General features: G+C 36.0%; 1 protein-coding gene and 1 long non-coding RNA gene across 3 annotated transcripts; one reads left to right on the plus strand and one right to left on the minus strand.

The window, feature by feature from the left end:
- Nucleotides 1-13: 13 nt before the first annotated feature.
- LOC130012259 (toll-like receptor 4) lies at nt 14-2,675 on the plus strand. The gene has a single exon (XM_056099696.1). The coding sequence runs from the start codon at nt 67-69 to the stop codon at nt 1,972-1,974; it is 1,908 nt and encodes a 635-aa protein (XP_055955671.1). The 5' UTR covers nt 14-66; the 3' UTR covers nt 1,975-2,675.
- Nucleotides 2,676-5,794: 3,119 nt separating this feature from the next.
- On the minus strand, nt 5,795-19,048 carry LOC126816003 (uncharacterized). Of its 2 annotated transcripts, XR_007678178.2 has the most exons (5): nt 18,564-19,048; nt 12,063-12,143; nt 8,886-9,119; nt 7,984-8,182; nt 5,795-7,260 (listed from the first exon to the last, which is right to left on the minus strand). It is a non-coding gene; the product is annotated as an uncharacterized LOC126816003 (long non-coding RNA). The 2 variants fall into 2 exon arrangements; XR_008787738.1 differs by lacking the exon at nt 12,063-12,143.

Here is a 19,048-nt window from a genome sequence, read left to right on the forward strand (position 1 = left end):
GTGTTCCCCCAGTTGCGTTTCTTGGATTTGTCATTTAACTCCAACCTTGGCTTAGATAGAGCCTCAATGGCACTGTTTTCATTAAATTCGCCGGATATGCGCGTTTTGAATCTGAGTGCTATTGTTGACACTTTTGCAGTTGGTGTTGTCATTACAGCTCTACATATTTATAGAATAAAACATCTCAATATAACTGAACTTTATTTAGACCACAACAGATTCGAGTTAATAGAAACAGAGGCGATTCCGCAAATTCCTAAATACATTCAATTATTTAGCATGCGAGATAATAGACCCACGTATGGGGCTTATATAATTGGATTGGAGAAAATGATGAATCTGATCTGTTTAGACGCAAGTTATCAATACACGTCGCATAATCCAGTTGGGCATCCCCTTTCTTCTCGGTATGTTTCATCCTATTCTAAATCCAGGTACAACTTTCGTAAGTTGTGTTCTTCAGATTTAACCTGGTCACGACACCAAAGCCCCAATTTTACCGAAAAAGAACAAAGTCGCCTAAGCAAATTAAACACCCCCGTAGATAAAGGTGACCTGCATGGACGTAATAATTTTCCTGCATTACGCAAACTTTCATTTGATGACATTTTGAATCCAAAGTTGAATGTACCAATTCCTATTCCTCCCAATCTAAAGTATGCTAATTGTAGCTATTGTGTTCTTAGTTATCCAATCCCTAAAATGCGGTTTGAAAATAACAGCGTAAAAGTGATCGACGTATCCATCAACATCTTAAATAAATGGATAGGACCAGTAACTGGATTGGACGACTTAGAATGGCTAAGCCTGTCAAACAACTTCTGTGACTACATTGGTGATACATTTTTTGATTATCTTCCCAACCTTCGAGAGCTATATATTGCTTCTAATTTTCTAGCCGTTGTTTTGGAAGCTGATGTAAACGGAAATATATTTAGTAATTTAAAAAATCTAGAATTATTCGATATTTCCGACAACAAAATTAGAATACTACCACAAAAACTACTCCGTGGACAAGTGAACCTCAAGAGTCTAGATTTATCGAAAAATATCCTTAAATTGTGGACTTTGGACATTGACCACATGGACGAACTTCAATACATTGACCTCTCCTCAAATCAATTGACAAGTCTACCCGTCAAATTTAGAAATTTTGGTGAACAACAGTACAATAAGAATAAACAATTAATGGTTGACCTATCAGATCAGACATTACAGTGTACCTGTGAGAATTTACCGTTTTTAATATGGATGAAATCCAACAAGACTGTCTTTTTGAGACGTAACGAATACACATGTGAAGATAATAAGGGAAAAGAACTGAGTTTGTCCAACTTAGATGGGATTATCATCCAGCTGGAGAAGCAGTGTGCTTCGTTAACAGCTATGATTATAGTTTTAACTGGTAGTTTATTTGTTATTGTCAGTGTTCTAATTGGAAGTTTGGTCTATCGTTATCGATGGAAGTTAAGGTATCTGTATTATCTAACCAGAAATAGATATCGTGGAGCGTTTCCCCTGGTGAATGATGCGGAAACCGAGTTTGAATTTGACGCCTTCGTTTCTTACGCCGACGAAGATCGTCATTTGGTCACCCAGGGAATGAGGGAGAAACTAGAACAGGAACAAGATCTGAGACTATGCATACACCACAGAGATTTTGTGCCTGGAGAGGAAATCGCGGCCAATATTTTGAGCGCAGTAAGAAATAGTAAGAAGACCTTGATTCTCTTAACAAGAAATTTTCTGAATAGTTATTGGTGCATTTATGAGTTGAATATGGCTAAGGTTGAAAGCATTAGTACAGGACGAAATGTCCTGATTGTTATTGTCTGTGAAAGTATTCCGGTCTGTGATTTACCCGAGGCCCTTGTTCAGCTGATGAACGACGACAGCTACATAGATTATACAGACGACCCAGAAGGTAACGTTGTATTTTGGGCCAATCTAACAAGGGCAATAAATACCGATTGAAAAGAATGCATTAGAGGATTGGAATAAAGACGAAACCCCCATTATATATTAGATTACTAGAAATGATATATTTATTTATACTGTTATAGCGTATCTTTGTGGATATTTTAATTATTATCTAATTTTAATTAAAGTTAATGTAGCAATTGACCTATATCCGTATTAATATCTCATCGTTAACTGTTTGAGTTTATGTAACGATGTATTTGAGTTAATTATAGATACCACGCGTATTTAAACATTGGTTTTCTTTGTACAATTTAACATTTCTTATCAAATATTATTATATAATTGCTTTAATCCTAAGCTTATATATATGTTCTATATTCTACTGAAACTTTTGTCTGGGCTTCGACTCGCCCTATAGCGATACATATCTCGTTATTGTGACCATTAGCCAGTTTTGGATACTTGTTTAGTAAAAAAGTACAGCTTTCGTCGTTAGTGTTGGAAATAGCTACAACCCCCAGAAAACAGTACTACAGTAATGCCATCAAATTGTAAATAATATTTCTTAGCTACGTTAAACCTTTCTTTTCTGTTATAAATGCGTTTGTCGATTTTTATTGAATAGTATTTTTTTTTTAGTTTTATTCCAATGAATATAAGTCCATTTCATTGAACTTCTGTATGGAAAGTATCTAAATATGTATAATTTTATCGTTAACATAATAAATCATTGATATTTTACATACGTGCAGTTAACCAAGTCTGTTGTACTTTTTGTTTTATGTCCAATGATTAAAGCTGAATTATGTAAGAGTTAAATCTTCCTATAGCAGGACTTTATTTTGGCTTCAAATGTTAAATGTATACTATAATTTAGATATATATTAACATGACAAGTTCATAATCAATGGCAGAGATTGAAATGGATTAGAACGCCCTCGAGATATAACTAGAGCATAGCTAACGCTGCAATAAACTTCCACATTACAGCCTGTAGATGATAAATACAAAAATTGGGCGTGGCTCTGCCCCTGTGGTTGGATTTGTAACAATATAAATAGATAAAACCCTGTTATTGAAATGATTGATATGGGGGTCAGGACATCTACCAAAATAAATAGTTGCTATCCTTGCAGGAATAAATATGCCAAGTTCCAAGATGATCCATTCAGAATTCCAGCCTGTAGACAAAAAACACAAAAATTGGGCGTGGCTCTGCTCCTTGGGGTTGGACATGGACCAATATAAATAAGTACAACCCTATGAGGGATCATTCTGAATTGGATCCAAATCTGTAAATAATTGCGGCCTATATATCATTTACAGACAAAATATTAACAAAAGGTGGGACCGCCCAAAAGCGGGTAGGGGGGGGGGGATCATGCACCAAAATCAATAGTTGCCATCCTTAGCTTATAAGGAATAAGTGTATACCAAGTTCCAAGATAATCCATTCCGAATTGTGGCCTTCGGGCGCTAAACAGATGAATTGTTGCCGTCTTTAGGCTATAAGGAATGCATATGCCAAGTTCCAAGCTGATCCATTCAGAATTGCGGCCTGTATACGATAAACACAAAATTTGGGCGTGACTCTGCCCCTGGGGGTCGAGACATGCACAAAAATCAATAGTTGCCGTCCTTAGGCGATATGGAATATACATGCCAAGTTCCAAGTCATTAAGGATTGTGGCCTGAAGGCAACAAACAAAGACAAAGAAAAAATGGACGCGGCTCTGTCCCTGGGGGTCGGGCATTCACAAAAAAACAATAGGGATCATTCTTAGGGTATAAGGAATAGGTATGCAAAGTTTCAAAAGGATCTGTTAAGAATTGCGGCCTGTAGACGAAACACAGACACAGACAAAAATTGGATGTAGCTCTGTTCCAGGGGGTTGGGCATGCACCAAACATAATAAAGGTCATCCTTAGGGCACAAGGAATAAGTATGAAAAGTTTTCAAGACAATCAATTAAGAATTGCGGGTTGTAGGCGACACACATAAAGAAAATAGGCGCAGCTCTGCCCCTGAGGGTTGGGCATGCACCACAAACATACACACAGACAGGGACGACGGCAATATACGTCCTCACCTGTTGTACTCGCTTTATGGCCTTCTGTCATTCAAACCTAAGACCCCCTCCCCCCCTTTTAGCAAATACCCTCCTTCGCCATTGTCGATTATCTGTGTACTAATTCATATAATCCACATTGCCCAAGTCGCCACCCCGCCCCTTACTCACACACATTCACCCGTCCTCACTATTTTTTTAAATATAATAACATTTTTATTATAGGTAAATTCTAATCCAAGAAAATTTTATTCTTCAGGTGACAATAGTCGATCTAGAAGCGGGAAATAAGGTGGGGGGGGGGATCTATGGCGCCATCCACAATCCCACCCCACAATGAATGTCAACAAAATGCTGGCTAAAACACTGAGCGTACCGGTAGAACACATAGATCTAGACCATGAGCCTGGGGGTGGGGGGGGGGGCTCAACCTACCTGAAAAGTGTACCAATTTTAATTAGTATTCTACGCTAATCTATCCTAGTTAGGGGCCGTGGCATTTTGGGCGTGCCTGTTATAGGTAACCCACTGCACAAACTGACTGGCATTGGTCATTCAACGCAGTTTTAGGTGGTACAGATTTCAACTAATCTAGCCTAGCTGTGGGCTGGAAATTAGATAACTCTTGTCAGGGATACTCCACCACTACAAATGTCTTGCAATTACATAGATCTGTCAGGGTACACCGCCACTAGAAATGTCTGTCAGGGTGTTTTGAAGATGTACGGTAGACTGCTGTACGATTTTTATGTGGTACACTTTTGAGCTAATCTAGCCTAGGTGGGGTGCATGGCATTTTGGCCGTGGAATACCACACCCACCACCAGATACCCGGTAGACTTACATTCTGATGATACCAGATATGTATCATCGATACCATACAGGAGAAAATTGGTACACTTTTCAGCTAGGTTAACCCCCTGGGCTCCCGCTCTAATCGTATTGTTGTTCGCCGATCTTTACCTCGTCGGAAAGCAGTTTCATTCAAGTTGACAAAGTTCATGTCATATTAGGATTGTTATTGATGTTATTAGATTTTTGTGAACCTTAGGAGCACTGAACAATCTGAGAAAATTTTGTAATTTGAGTCAATATCCTGGCATTTGAGGTCATTGCTGGGAGCACATTCTTGTGAACGAGAGGGCCAAAAATGTGAGTCAAGCCTCAAGGGGGCAGAATCTCGAGGCCTGCCTGTCAATTCCGCCTGTTTTGTTAGAGTTGACATAACATTTGTACAGCCTGTCGCCCCACGAACCACTCACTAGTGGTACTAATAACAGGACGATTCACTACCGTGAATATGATGGTGATAAGTTAGTATATGATAGAGGAGTGGAATAATGGGGGGGGGGGTGTATCCAAGCTGATACGCGTAAACCAAGCAGGGAAGAAAGATTCTTCTCAACCGTAAGAAACAACGCTACATAGACTCAACCCAACCATCTATTAATTTTGCACGGCCACTATTCACCGACAAGAACTGACAAGATCATTTACTTTGTCGATATAGCGCCCAAAGTATATCATATCATATCCAAAATGTTTGCAATACATGTACTTCGCGTGCTTTTGAGAAAAAAAAACTCTTGTCGGTGATTAGTAGGACCAATTTTGAATACCCATATAAAGAGAGACCCAATAGTCATAAGGACTGACATTGAGTCAAGTGGCGCGGTTTCGATCCTACCTGTACCCTATTTCTCCATATATATAATATATTACTGTAGAAAAAGTACAAGTACTTCTTTGTTTACGGTAGATAAATGCATAAATAAATAACAAATACTCAATTTTCTTTATAAGTATATATACACATGGTCTTTATGTTAATTGATTTGTGGTTATGATCACATTTTGAGTCGGAGGCGCGCCTTATTTAGTGTCCTTGGCTTTGTTAGCTGATCTTCGTATATCAATCTGTTGCATGATAAAACAATACATACAGGGCTCTCTTCTTAGATAAATGGGTTTTCTCCGGGTCCTCCGGTTTCCCCCCACTGCTAAAGACCCCTACGCGCAAGCGAATTATTGAAATAAAATTAAACCATATGTTAGTCCCAAAATGACCTAGTTTGTGTCGAGTGGACGTTAAACCCCATTTCTCTCTCTCTCTCTTAGATAAATGTACTGTACAACAAGACAATCTTTCTTTCACAGTTCCGCACTGTTACTTTTAATACACATTTCAGGTCCGTACACAAAAGCCCAAAAGAAATGTTCATTATGTATTTAAGTATCCTTGGTTATATCTTTGAAGTTATTTCCAAACAGTATTCTTAAAAAATATATTTATTACAATGGGTGTGTCCAAAGATTGGCGTTGGAGATGTACAGTAACTTTTCATACACTGAGACGCAATGCAAACCCACCACGAATTTGACTGGAAGAGCTGTCGAGACATAAGGCAGCTGAAATGTGATTTTTGGCATGGTTGCAGTAAGTCAAGCCAACGCAAGAAAATCAACAACGGGGGTCACAACAAGTTTTGAATAAAACTTAGGCACGAATGGTAAAAATCAAAAGTCAGTAACGTATGTCTTGTCGAGGCGTTGTCGTCCCAAGAGTTGGCACCCAAACCATCGAGCTACGTATGTGGTACCAATGTTCTCTTGAACTAACGCAATGCGTCTTCTGCAGATATGTACTGGCCCTAGCTTGTTAAAAAGACCCATTTTATATCCTAGTCTGTCAAATTCAACTGATCTTTGAGTGCGAATACGGGATCGGGAAAACACCATTCTCAGGTGTCATCATTGTGATCTGTGTTTCTTTGCTAAATTAAAGTAAACAAAATTTACAATCATCCATTTATAAAAGTGGCGGGGTTTTAATTGCGTCGCAGTATATTACCCACATTTTTTAATTGCACCATATGATGGATCATTATTTAAACAATAACACAAACTTGTTCAGGTTGAAATGTATGTAATATCACAAGGCAACACCTTTCAGAATTTCTCCTCTGAATCATTTGTTAAGTTTGACATAGACACACCATTTTGTGGTATATTACAATACCAGGGTCTAGATGGTCTAGTTTTATTTTTATCAATAGCAGTTACTGTCGATCCGTTATAGATGTAATCACTATTGTCGTCCAGAGCTAAATTATAGGCATCGCCAGCAGACGCCGATTCCCAGTCCGTACTGAATGGGTTATTAAATAAACTATGTGGTGATGAGTTGAAGGTCGGGAATATGTGTCTTGGTTGATTGAACGTCTGAGCGGTTGGTTGACTGGCTGGTTGACTAATTGGTTGACTATTTCTGCAATCAGATAAACATCAAAATATTATTGGGTCTAGATAAGTATACTTATATAGGACTAATAACATTACAACAGGACACGGTGACAGCTACTGGAACCAACTTAAAATTTTCTAAACACCCCCGTTAAAACTCCGAGGTAAATTAAAGATTGTGTTTTGGTGTCACTGACGTAACTGGGACTAGCAATTGTCATTTCGAAAGGGTAGTCACACGATTAACTGTTAATTTACTTAAACCATCTCTATTTGAAAGCTAACGCATTTTTTAGTTAACGGTTGCGCTTGAACGAGGGCACCTAGAATTTGTCTACAAGTTGATAATTGGATTGATTATTTTTTTCTTTCTCTGAACGCTAAAAAACCCAAACTATTTCAAAGCTTAGTCATGTGATATTTTATAAGGCAAAGACAATTAATGTCGAGTCTCTACACGGCAAAGATACATTGGTATTTATATAATTTTGTTTTGCGTAGTACCAAAAACCAAGGGAAGACAATGATCTGTGGTAGTTATAACTCATTTTTTATAGTCCAATAAGAATTCGCCGTTCCCTTTCTTGAAAATTGAATTTAATCTTTCTTAAGTTTGTTTGATCCGTTTTTTTTTTGGTTCTGTTGTGCAGTTATTCTATAACAATGAACTTTAAAATACGCAATTAAGAAAACTGAAAACCAAAGCTAGACAACCAAAAATCAATAAATTCGAGTCCCCGTGGCATACCTGTCAAGGCTAGATGATTCTGTCAGCGGTTTCTTTTGGTTTCTTTTCCAATTTCTTGCAGCAAATATTATCAACACAAGAGCAAATATGCACAACAGAGAAAATAATGCGAGTACAACTATCATAGGTAGCATACTAATATCATTATTAACAATGTTCCCCGTTCTTTCTTTTATATCCGTTACTGTTGGCTCAGTTGCTGAAAAAAAAACATTTTAAAGAGCTATTGCAAGGTATTATTACGGTGTTTATCCATGTAATTTACGACTGAGGGGAAATTTTGACCAGGCAATGGGGTTTTCGCCTACACGTCATTGAATTCCATCTGCCAAGGGTAATTGTACATCGGACCTCGGCTTTTCATATCACCCGAACGACTAGACACTGCCCCTTGCCACGTCCTCTGTCCAGCACCACTGACATGTGAAAACTACGCCGAAAAATCCCTATGAAGTTTCTTGGCCTACTCCGAAACGAAGGTAGCACCGTACTCACTGAGCCACAGTAGCTCCGCGGAATGTGAGAGACCATATGGACTATTTCAATCAGTAGAAGACGTTTAAAGTTATGGGTCTGAGACCGTATCCCAATCATTCATCAACTGCCAAAAGACCACAAGTGTCAGGCGTGGATCGGGGGGGGGGGGGCACCTCCTGCAAACGTTCCAGGACCCGCCCCTGTGTGCGTGTGTGTGTGTGATTTTTGTTTAGCTTTTGCCAGTCGATCTGAGAAATCTAGAAGGGTGAATAAAGTTTAATCCAGCACTAAGTATTTGTTGGGTTGGAATGTAAGTAGGCCTACATTAATTTTGTCAAATAAATAGGGGTGGGGTTGGGCGTAGCCCTACGGCTCTTGATATCTCACACTCACAATAACATTTGATAACCATATTCTTTTCTTACTTGCAGCAAGTCTCATACATTTTGGTAGTGGATGGCTCCAGTTTGTGTTCTCTTGACATGTTATAGTTGTCTGACCAACAGGTTTATAATCTGGTTTACTTAAACATGAAACCTTAACAACAGTATTAACACGTCTGATATAACTACTTAATACAACAGAATTTATATTGTTTTGAGTAACTATAACAGTTTTATTTGCTAATACAGGACATTCCATTTCTGTTGTAATGTTACCTAGAATAAGAAAATTATAAAAAAAAAACAACATTTATTTAAATCGTAAAACCTCGCGCTTAATCAAATGGTAGAAGCCCTAATTAAGATTCGTTCTTTGTACAATTTTTGTCATTAAATTATAAAAACGTCTGTGTCTCGATTAACGCTTCAATATCGCAGATTATTTTCATTTGTTTAAAGGAATTTCCTCACGCCCCAACCACAATTCAAATGTCTTGCCAAACTTACCGGAAGCATTAATCAGAAATATTGAATTGTACAAGCGTTGCATTGGCGTACGGTCGGGGTTGATGAGGACGGAGTTTTCTTTCATAATTCGGAAAAAAATATGTCGGAAATTTGGACAAAGCAAGATACAAATTTTCGGACAGAAAACGCACCATTATTAACAAACAAAGATGACCAATAATCAACATCACGATAAACAACCTTCTTAAATTTTTCCACACTAGTATTTTTCAGGTGTACACCTATAACCCCAATTTCGGGCAAAACAGCGGGGAACATTGGGGCAAAACAAAGAAAAATCAATTAACCGGGTAGAGAAAGCAAAATGATTAACAAATCAACAATGATGACAAATTAATTGCTGGCTAATAAAGAGTCAAAAAAAATTATTTGTCACCATTGGTACAGGAACTAACCCAATTGGCTAAACGTGACTTAACAATGTGGCGATACTAAAATTCTAAAATCTAAAATATCAATCATGTAGAATGTGTACAAGACTTGTGAACAGACAAATAGATGGACAACGATATACACGCACCTAAACTGCATAATTTTTTTTGTAAAACAACGTTTTTTTGTGAGAAAAGTGTCATAATTGTGCAAGATAATCATATAGACGTACGTGTATGTGATATCACAATTTATGCTTTGCATCAATAAAATTGAATCACAATGTCATCGTATGAAATTCATAATACAAATTGACGTCACCTGGCAAACCCACTCCTGCAAAACTTCCTGGATCCGCCCCTGTATGGCCGTATAAAAATAAACTTATAATGTTTTTTCACAAAATAAGTGCATTCATGGACATGTTATTAGTACATCCGGTTAAATTTTCTCTTACCTTTAAACATATTTAAGATGACTTTGTTGTCAGAAATAGTTAAGAACATTTTGTTTTAGTATTGCTCTTTTTTCATATAAAAAAGAAGAATATATACAAGACCTCTTCGACACCCTCTCCTAGTCCCACAACATTGTTCAGTATAATACATAATTTAAATTGTTGGCCAAAAAAAGAAATTAGTCACTTAATTGGATAATAGGTATATACATGTAGGTGTATTATTTTAATATGACAACCTTCGAGATAAGTAATAAACTGACTAACTCCATATAAAAATAATAAAAACATCACGAGCAGGACAACCCAACTCCAAATTCTGACACAAGAAACATCAACTCTAGCAAAGACAAACATCGTTTATTGTATATTTGGTCAAATCTTATTTTAAATCATGTATAAATGTAGATATACTGGGATTTTTTAGCTTACGAAAGTATATTGGTGTTATTCGGAAATACAATATTTACAAACTAAATTATGACGAAAGTTAGGTTGGATATCTAACAGGAATATCAGCCCAGTATTCAGGAAGATATGTTAAATTGTCAATTCGTGAATAATCTGCATCCTCTGATCTGCAGATGATATACACTGGATATATTCAAAACAAGCCGAGACACTCTTAACCTTGGCTAACATCCGATTGAATCCACACCAGGAGATTATTTACAGTTGGTATTTTTTTTTTTGTATATAAATGTTAAATTTAAGGATTTTTTTTTTAACAGAACATGATTTGATTAGTTGAAGTTTCCCAGTAAGCCTTTTTAAAAAAAAACAAACAAATCTCAAAAACTCTTTCCTGAGCAGTGACTACAACATGTTGAACGGGCGGACAAGAATACACGACCACGTTGCTCATTTATAAATTTAAACAAAAATGCGACAGAATTCGTAGTAATATGGACATAAAACATTATGCAAAACCTACCAACTTGCTATTTCCAATCGGTTTTTGCCATACCCACAGTTGTCGACTGGATGGGGACGGTCCAACATCTGGTTAAGTTTCAACACAAGTAGAGAAAATATCATTTACACTAGCGATTCGAAGATGAGGACCTTCCTGGTCAGCAATTGGCGAAACATTGGTATAAATATATATGTGTGTATTGGTTTCCTAATTCCTCATTATATAACACCACTGAAGCGCAAAATATTGAATTTAAATAAAAACTAAATTACACTCGTTCGGAAGTTTTAATAAAACGATATTATCAATGAGTATATAGTTCAGAGCACAAGTATTACAATCTTGACCTTTTGGCAAGTGTCGTGGGTTATTTTTCAAGCGAGACAATAAAATGATTGATTCTATGTTTTATTAAGAACGATACATCAATATTTCTACTAGATAACAATAGTTAAATATTTCTAATGTTGACACAGACTTTATTAAACTATGTTTTCAAAATACAATTATTGATTAGCCTCTGTTTGTAGTCTAAAAATCTATTTTTGTTGATTAGAAAAAAAATTGAAGTACGTGTCACGTTTGATCTATAATGTAAAAAAGCCCTTTGTGTTCATTGCACGTAATGAATATATAGCCAATCGTGAACAAAGTCATTATTTACAACTTTCATCAATGGTTTTTTCTTCTTCAACACTCTCATCAACCTACATATTTTAATGCAGAGATATATTTATTTCCACCTAATACACTTAAGGCCGAGTTTGAATTCGGATCCTGGCTGACTGGCATTTTTTTAGTGGGAGGCAGTTTACTAAGCAACTAAGTAAAATGTGAATGAGGATATATTCAGGTAGTATCCATTAGCAGCTCCTAGGGATAGGTTTGTTCCATACACATACTAAAATACGGTCATCATCAATTACAAATATTATCTTTTACTTACTTGAAATATTATATATATTGTATTGTATATCACTGCTCTACAAAATACACCAAACTCTATTCATTATTTAATTACGACGCACTGCAAGTAAAACAATAATATAACGTAGAACAATGTTTAATTGTTCTCCTTGTTGCATAATAAATGAATTGTGGCAAAACTGTACATCACCTGACCTTACACAATATTTTGATAGATTTATTCCACCCAACCACACTGACAATTATATTTAAAGTTGCCAACCCAGGTGTGCCTTTATGAATACATTATATTGTCATTTACTGTAGATATTAATCAACAGCCAGTGTATCAGTTTACTATAGTTTACATTCTGATACAGCTCATTATATGCAATTTTCTGAATATATCAGCTACTTTGTAGAAAATATATTTAAATATTTGCGACACTGATATCCGGATTATGAAAGCATTTAAATGTAATATGAACACTTATTAAAATAAAACCAACCCAATGTAAAAAAAAAAAAATAAAATAAAATATAATGAAAAAAATACAATAAGAAAATTATCAATAAAGTAGACTATAAATGTGAAAGGTGTATCAACGTGTTTGCACGACAATAACGATAGATAGCCATTGTTCTTCTTATTTTCAAACTGTTGAAAGTTGTACTATGAAAATGGAGTTTAACGCGCTACTTCTCTGTCTGTCGAGAATTGCTACTCCAGTCCATACTATATGGTGTCTAATATAATCAGCATGTTGGGAATAAATCCCAGCAATTAAGTAGTTTCAGTAAGACCATTATAACAGAGAATCATTCCACAACATTATTATGTCCTTATGTTTACTGGAATGCAGCCGCTCTGTAAGTTCATTATGTTATTATTATTAGTAGTAGCCAAGATAAAGATAGTAAGCTATATGCCAAACTTGGAGTAATTGGAATAATTGAAAAGGCTTTAGTTTTACACCAAACAGTCCAACAAGCGTCTGAAATATTCCCGCTCGCCCATAAACTATCATTAAAGTAATCAATCGATAAGTAACTGTCATGGTAGATAATCAATAATGTAAACTATCCACAAGTAACTTTCATGGTAGAAAATCAATGAGTAACTATCAATAAGTATCTATTACGGTAAAATATTATTAAGTAAACTATCACGGTAAAAAATCAATAAAGTAAACTATCAATAAAGTAAACTATCAATAAAGTAAACTATCAATAAAGTAAACGACCAAGGTAGACCACCAATAAAGTAAACTATTGAGGTAGCTAGACTATCAATAAAGTATACTATTGAGGTAGCTAGTGTAACAAAGTACTCTATAACTTTCATCAAATTGAACGGCCATTTAGGTGCCATTTGATAATACATATAGTATTGACATTTTAATTCTGTATGCACTGTTCTTAAGTCATTTACGGGCTGCACATGATCTATTTGCAAGACTCGGCAGGACTTCAAAGGAATATGCACTGGTCAGTAAGCATGACAAGATAAAATAGACAATTACATGTATGACCATGTGTCTTATTTATTCTCCGGCGCTATATAGTTAAACAAGACAACTAAAGACAGACAGGGAGAGGGCAGAGAGAGACGGAGAGACCGGCGTGTGGATTCACCCAAGTTCAGCCGCTGCCGAGGCATATGGACAATATGGTGACGCTGAAGGTGGACATTCACGACACGGGCGCTGTGGACACGGGCATTATTATCTTGAAAGATGAAACGTCGACCTGCACGTTGAGCAAAGGGCAGAACTATCGGTGCCAGTATGTGTTCACGGTCGTACACACCAGTGACCCTTCCTTGAACAATATGTAAGTCCGTTCTGCCAGTCATGGTGATTCCTCCCCACACCATAACAGACCCACGCCCGAATCTGTCATGCAGTCTGACCTTAACGTTAGCACGACGTTCATTTACACGCCTCCAAACGTGAGCACGCCTATCGGTGAAATTCAGAGTAAATCTGGACGTATCTGAGAATATTACACGCGCGCATCGACGATTACCCCAATTTCTACGCTGCCTACACCATTGACGCCTGTTTGCCATGTGCTGGCGAGTTAATGGAGGCACAACACGCGTTCGTCGGCGTCGCGCATGCAAATGGGCTGCACGTAGCCAATTTCTAATCGTTTGGGGTGTAACTCGAATTCCTGTAACTTGGTCCAAGTTTACAGAAAGCTGAGTGGCCGTTTGTCCTCGATTTCGCAGGATCTGTGTACGAATGTATCGATCCTGGGCTTGTGTAGTAGCTCTAGGACGACCTGAACGAGGTCTATCATCGTGTTGTGTGTTTGTTGGTACTGGTTCCACAGTCTGCTGATCACAGACTGTGACACATTAAGCATGTTGGCTACTGCTCGCTGTGTAGAACCCATTTGAAGCATGCCAATAGCACGTAGACGTTCATCATATTGAAGACGTCTCATTGCAAATTAAACGTAACACACTAAAGCAAAGATACGCTAAACAGTAAATCTTATGCAAGAACCGATAGGAAAGCAAACATGGATAGGATAAACCAGCACGCGGCAGTTTTCATCAACCCTTCCTTGAAGTGTCAAATTTGACAATGAACCCCTCCAACCTGTATGGCGCTATTGCGTGTCGCAGGTGCAGCTCAGTGGTTCTGTTAGGGCGATAAATTCTTCATCTGTGAATATACTCTCAAAGCATGTCAAGTTCCATGACTATTTATCATATCGCAACCTGCATAGGTATTTGCATTTCAATATCCCCTACTTTTTTTGAAGAGTATATTTACTAAACTGATCTCTGTTATCACTAACCAGACTACCAATAAAGTAAACTATTGAGGTATCTAGACTATCAATAAAGTAAAGTATTAAGGTAAACTATCAAAGTTCGCTATCAATAAACTACCACGGTAGACCATCAATAAAATTAACTATCAAAGTAAACAGTCAATAAAGTAAACTATCAATAAAGTAGACTAGCAAAGTACATCATCAATAAAGTAAACTATCAAGGTAAAATATCAATAAAGTAAACTATCAAGGTAGACCGTCAATAAAGTAAACGATCAAGGGAAGCTATTTATAAAGTAAACTATGAAAGCAGACCACCAGTAAAGTAAACTAGCATGTCTACTATCAAGGTAGACCATTAATAAAGTAACCTATCAAGGTAGACGATCAATAAAGTAAACCAACAAAGTAGAAAATCAATAAAGTAAGCTATCAGCTTCTTGCTCACTGAACCCCCGTGGCTGTAAAAAACGATATAATATAATGTAGACTGTATCAATTAGAAACGCAAAGAAAAATTAGACATTTATAAAAGTAGATGAATAGTCAATCAGCGATCATTAAATGTATTCATAAGAGTTCAAGTTAATCAAACATCCTGAAATTTTCGTTTGTTTAAAAAATGTAAGCAATTCCTTCAACAGCCTATCAACAGTGATTTTCAGTTTGTCTAGGATACAGATATGATCTTATGCAGGTATTAATGTCAAGATTAATATATTATTTGTTCCATGTCACCAGCCCCATAAATAGTATTTTGGCTGCCATTTTATTTTACATACTTTGTAAAGTAACATTTCTCGGTTAAGACATCTATTAAGTGTCATTTCCTTTTCTGAGAATGATTGATATTTCTGCCGTACTGTATTAAACCCAAGTAGGTTAAAACGTGACCGTGACAAATCATTTCCCATCATATTTAAGTGTTATTTCCTAGATTTCGTAGTCATTACAATTTTTAAACAATAAAGTTGACAAATTATGAAGTTTATAAAGTCTGTTTAGCTATTTTTTTTTATTCTTTGATTGTTATACTTTTATATTCTTATTGAAAGTTGATAAACTGCTGCTGTATACGGCGAATACAGATCAAAATCATGTTTCGTAGGATTTCGGGTTTTGTTTGGTCGTTTCAGTAACTTAATTGACTTAAGATCAATGAAAAATCTGTTTTCCGCAACAATTTTAAATTAAACACTTATGAATTTTATTAGGGGTTGGCACGCTGCTTTGCGGTATACATAGTTATACCATCTCAATGTCAACGGCAAATCAAGCGATGTGATTTTTGACATTGCGGGATTTTATACTGATTAATTTCTCGAACTCCTCCTTGGAATTTACGGTATTCTTATAGTTACACGGTAATTTTTCAACCTGATAAGTATTCCTATCCGGTAGTGACGAATTTGTGCAGTTTGAAACTTTGAAATTTCCAAATGCAGCAGTTGAAAATTGTGAAATTATCGATTTCAATATTTTCATAGGTTTTGTAAGCATTTTGGTTTTGCTTAATACTCCGAATTCCCGTATATATGAAGGATTTTAAAGTTATGAAAATAAAGTTCAGGTATAATACTGTCCGGGATGATGATTTATTGTGCAGAAGTAAAAATTAAAAGAGTGTTTTAGTAGATTTGTTTTTAAGAAAAACTCGACGTTTTTTTTTCGGATTCACATAGGCGCGTCCGAAGTAAACAAAGACGATGTGTTGATATATTTACACCCCAATCATCAGTTAGTAGTCTATCTATGTATGGGTTTAAAAAAAAAAAGAGTAGCAAGATTAATAAAAATATTATGAATTGATTTCTGTTTCTTTGCTTTTAAACTTAATACAGGTATTTGCGCGAGGGGAGCTAATTTAATTTAGTCACGATTGTCAGGTCTCTCTTTTACCGCGGCACAGAATTCTAAAGGCTACGTGGGCGTTGCCTGTCCATCTATACACGGTCCATGGTTATACACATATCAAGTTCGCGTTTCTTAAGATTTGGATATTTGCTTTTTTGTTGAATTATATAGTCCTTGGGTGGCTTAAAATCATTAAATTGTATGTTAAACTTTGAGGTATTTTATTGGAGGTTGGAATACTGCTGTGAATAGCAAATCAAGTTCGTCTTTCGTGGGATTCTGTTATTTGTTTTTACTGAGTTGTTTTATAATGCTGCATAACCTTTCAAAAGTTAAATATATATTATCTGTGATCTAAAGAAAATGAAATATAGTCGGCGCTGTTGACATTTTGATGTCGGGAAATTACACCTACGAATAAATGACTTTTAAAATATCCTCAACGAGTTGCGTACACATACACTTTGACCCAAATTTGTAAACGGGGGTTATGATACTTAAAATTACCACATCCAACTCATTTAGAACTAAATAAACAAGGTTCTATTAAGGATAAGTTATATTAATATCATTACGCTAGGTTCAATATTGGTTCCCATGATGTTTTCCACGAACAGAGTGTTTAAAAAGTGTTTCAAAATAGTGTTCTAAAATGGCGAATTTGGTGTTTTAAAAGAGGACGCCGAGTTTACAGTGATGTGTACACGGGACCTCGATGTTTCGTCCTATCAGAACGACTATACGATTCACATTGCTAAGCCATCCGCCTTGCTCCACTGACAAGTGAGAACGAAGTCGGAACATTCCGATGAACTTTCTCGTCAACACAGGGATCGAATACGGGACCTCCAGGGTAGCGCGCAAACGTCTTACTCACTGGGTTTCCGTGGCTCCCCGTCTCAAAGTGCCTTACACTTCCACAATAAATAAAAAACAAGGCAACCAGTAGATTATCAAGCCACAGAGGAGCGGACTAGGTTTCGGACCGTCTGACATCCACTGCAAAATATAATGGCCTAAATCCGAGGAGAAAAAAGATCTATGAATGGTGTGCGGAAAATCTGAATCAAGTTTTCTCGCCATGTCACGTATTCTTCACGGCGATGAGGGTCCAGGAAATGTATTTTGTATAAATATACACTGTATTTTGTATAAATATACACTGTATTTTGTATAAATATACACTGTAAATACATGTATATACATACACATTCAGCATATTTAACCTTGATATACTTAATGCGTATTATGTTTATTTCAATATACATTATGGTTATTTCAATATACATTATGGTTATTTCAATATACATTATGGTTATTTCAATATACATTATGTTTATTTCAATATACATTATGTTTATTTCAATATACATTATGTTTATTTCAATATACATTATGTTTATTTCAATATACATTACATGTATGTTTATTTCAAGTTATTTTTAAATACATTATGGTGGTTTTTCTTTGCAGCATTATGCACCACGTTTTGTTTAAATATATACAGTATGTTTTTTGGGTTAGTTTGGCTCTATTGCCTATTAAGACAGAATAGTGATATGTCTAGATAAAATAGGGTGTTAAAATAAAACGTCAGGTAATAAATCATCTTTCTACATGATTTATCATTTTGTATCCGTCAATTTATTTGAATCTACCGTGACACTGTTATTTCAAAACATTTCGCAAAGAAAAGGATAGGAGCAGTGAAATAGCCATATCCAAATATTTGAAATTCCAGAACCGCCTGTATCAAAATTCTAGAAATTTAACAATTTGTTACTTAAATCTCAACACCACCCCATTCAAAACCGTTCACATTACCAGGCACGGGTTCCTATAGGAAATATAAAATGATATACTGATGAAAATTACTGTAAATAAAAGTAATTCAAACCTCCAATATCTTCTTTGAAACGTTACTAGTAAATAAACAACCTTTAAAGGAATTCCAGTTTTCAAACATACATTGTTCAATACATCAATAAAAACTCCAATTCTAATTGCATTTTAACAGGACATCTGTGGCATGAAGTCTGATACTGAATTAACTATAACAAAGAATGTAATACATCCACAATTTCTTCAACTCAAGAATATATTCTATCTTTTTTTTACCAGTAATATATAACAAAAGTCGCACGTCATCTGGGAGTTATCGGTGACTGACTTTAAACGTTGTTGAGTTTAAGATGAGGACACGGTGCTCTTTCCAGTAAAAATCCATAAAATATATGATTCAGAGTCGTTCTAATTGCAAAACGTAGTTAAACGTGATAACACAAACAGTCGTTTAGCTATAAAGAGGTTTTCTCACAGAAATCGAAGTCTATGAACATATTGTGGTGAATGTTACTAGGACTGTCTTGACACAGCTGCTGC

This window comes from Patella vulgata, chromosome 3, assembly GCF_932274485.2.
Source record: "Patella vulgata chromosome 3, xgPatVulg1.2, whole genome shotgun sequence".
NCBI classification, from domain to species: domain Eukaryota; kingdom Metazoa; phylum Mollusca; class Gastropoda; family Patellidae; genus Patella; species Patella vulgata.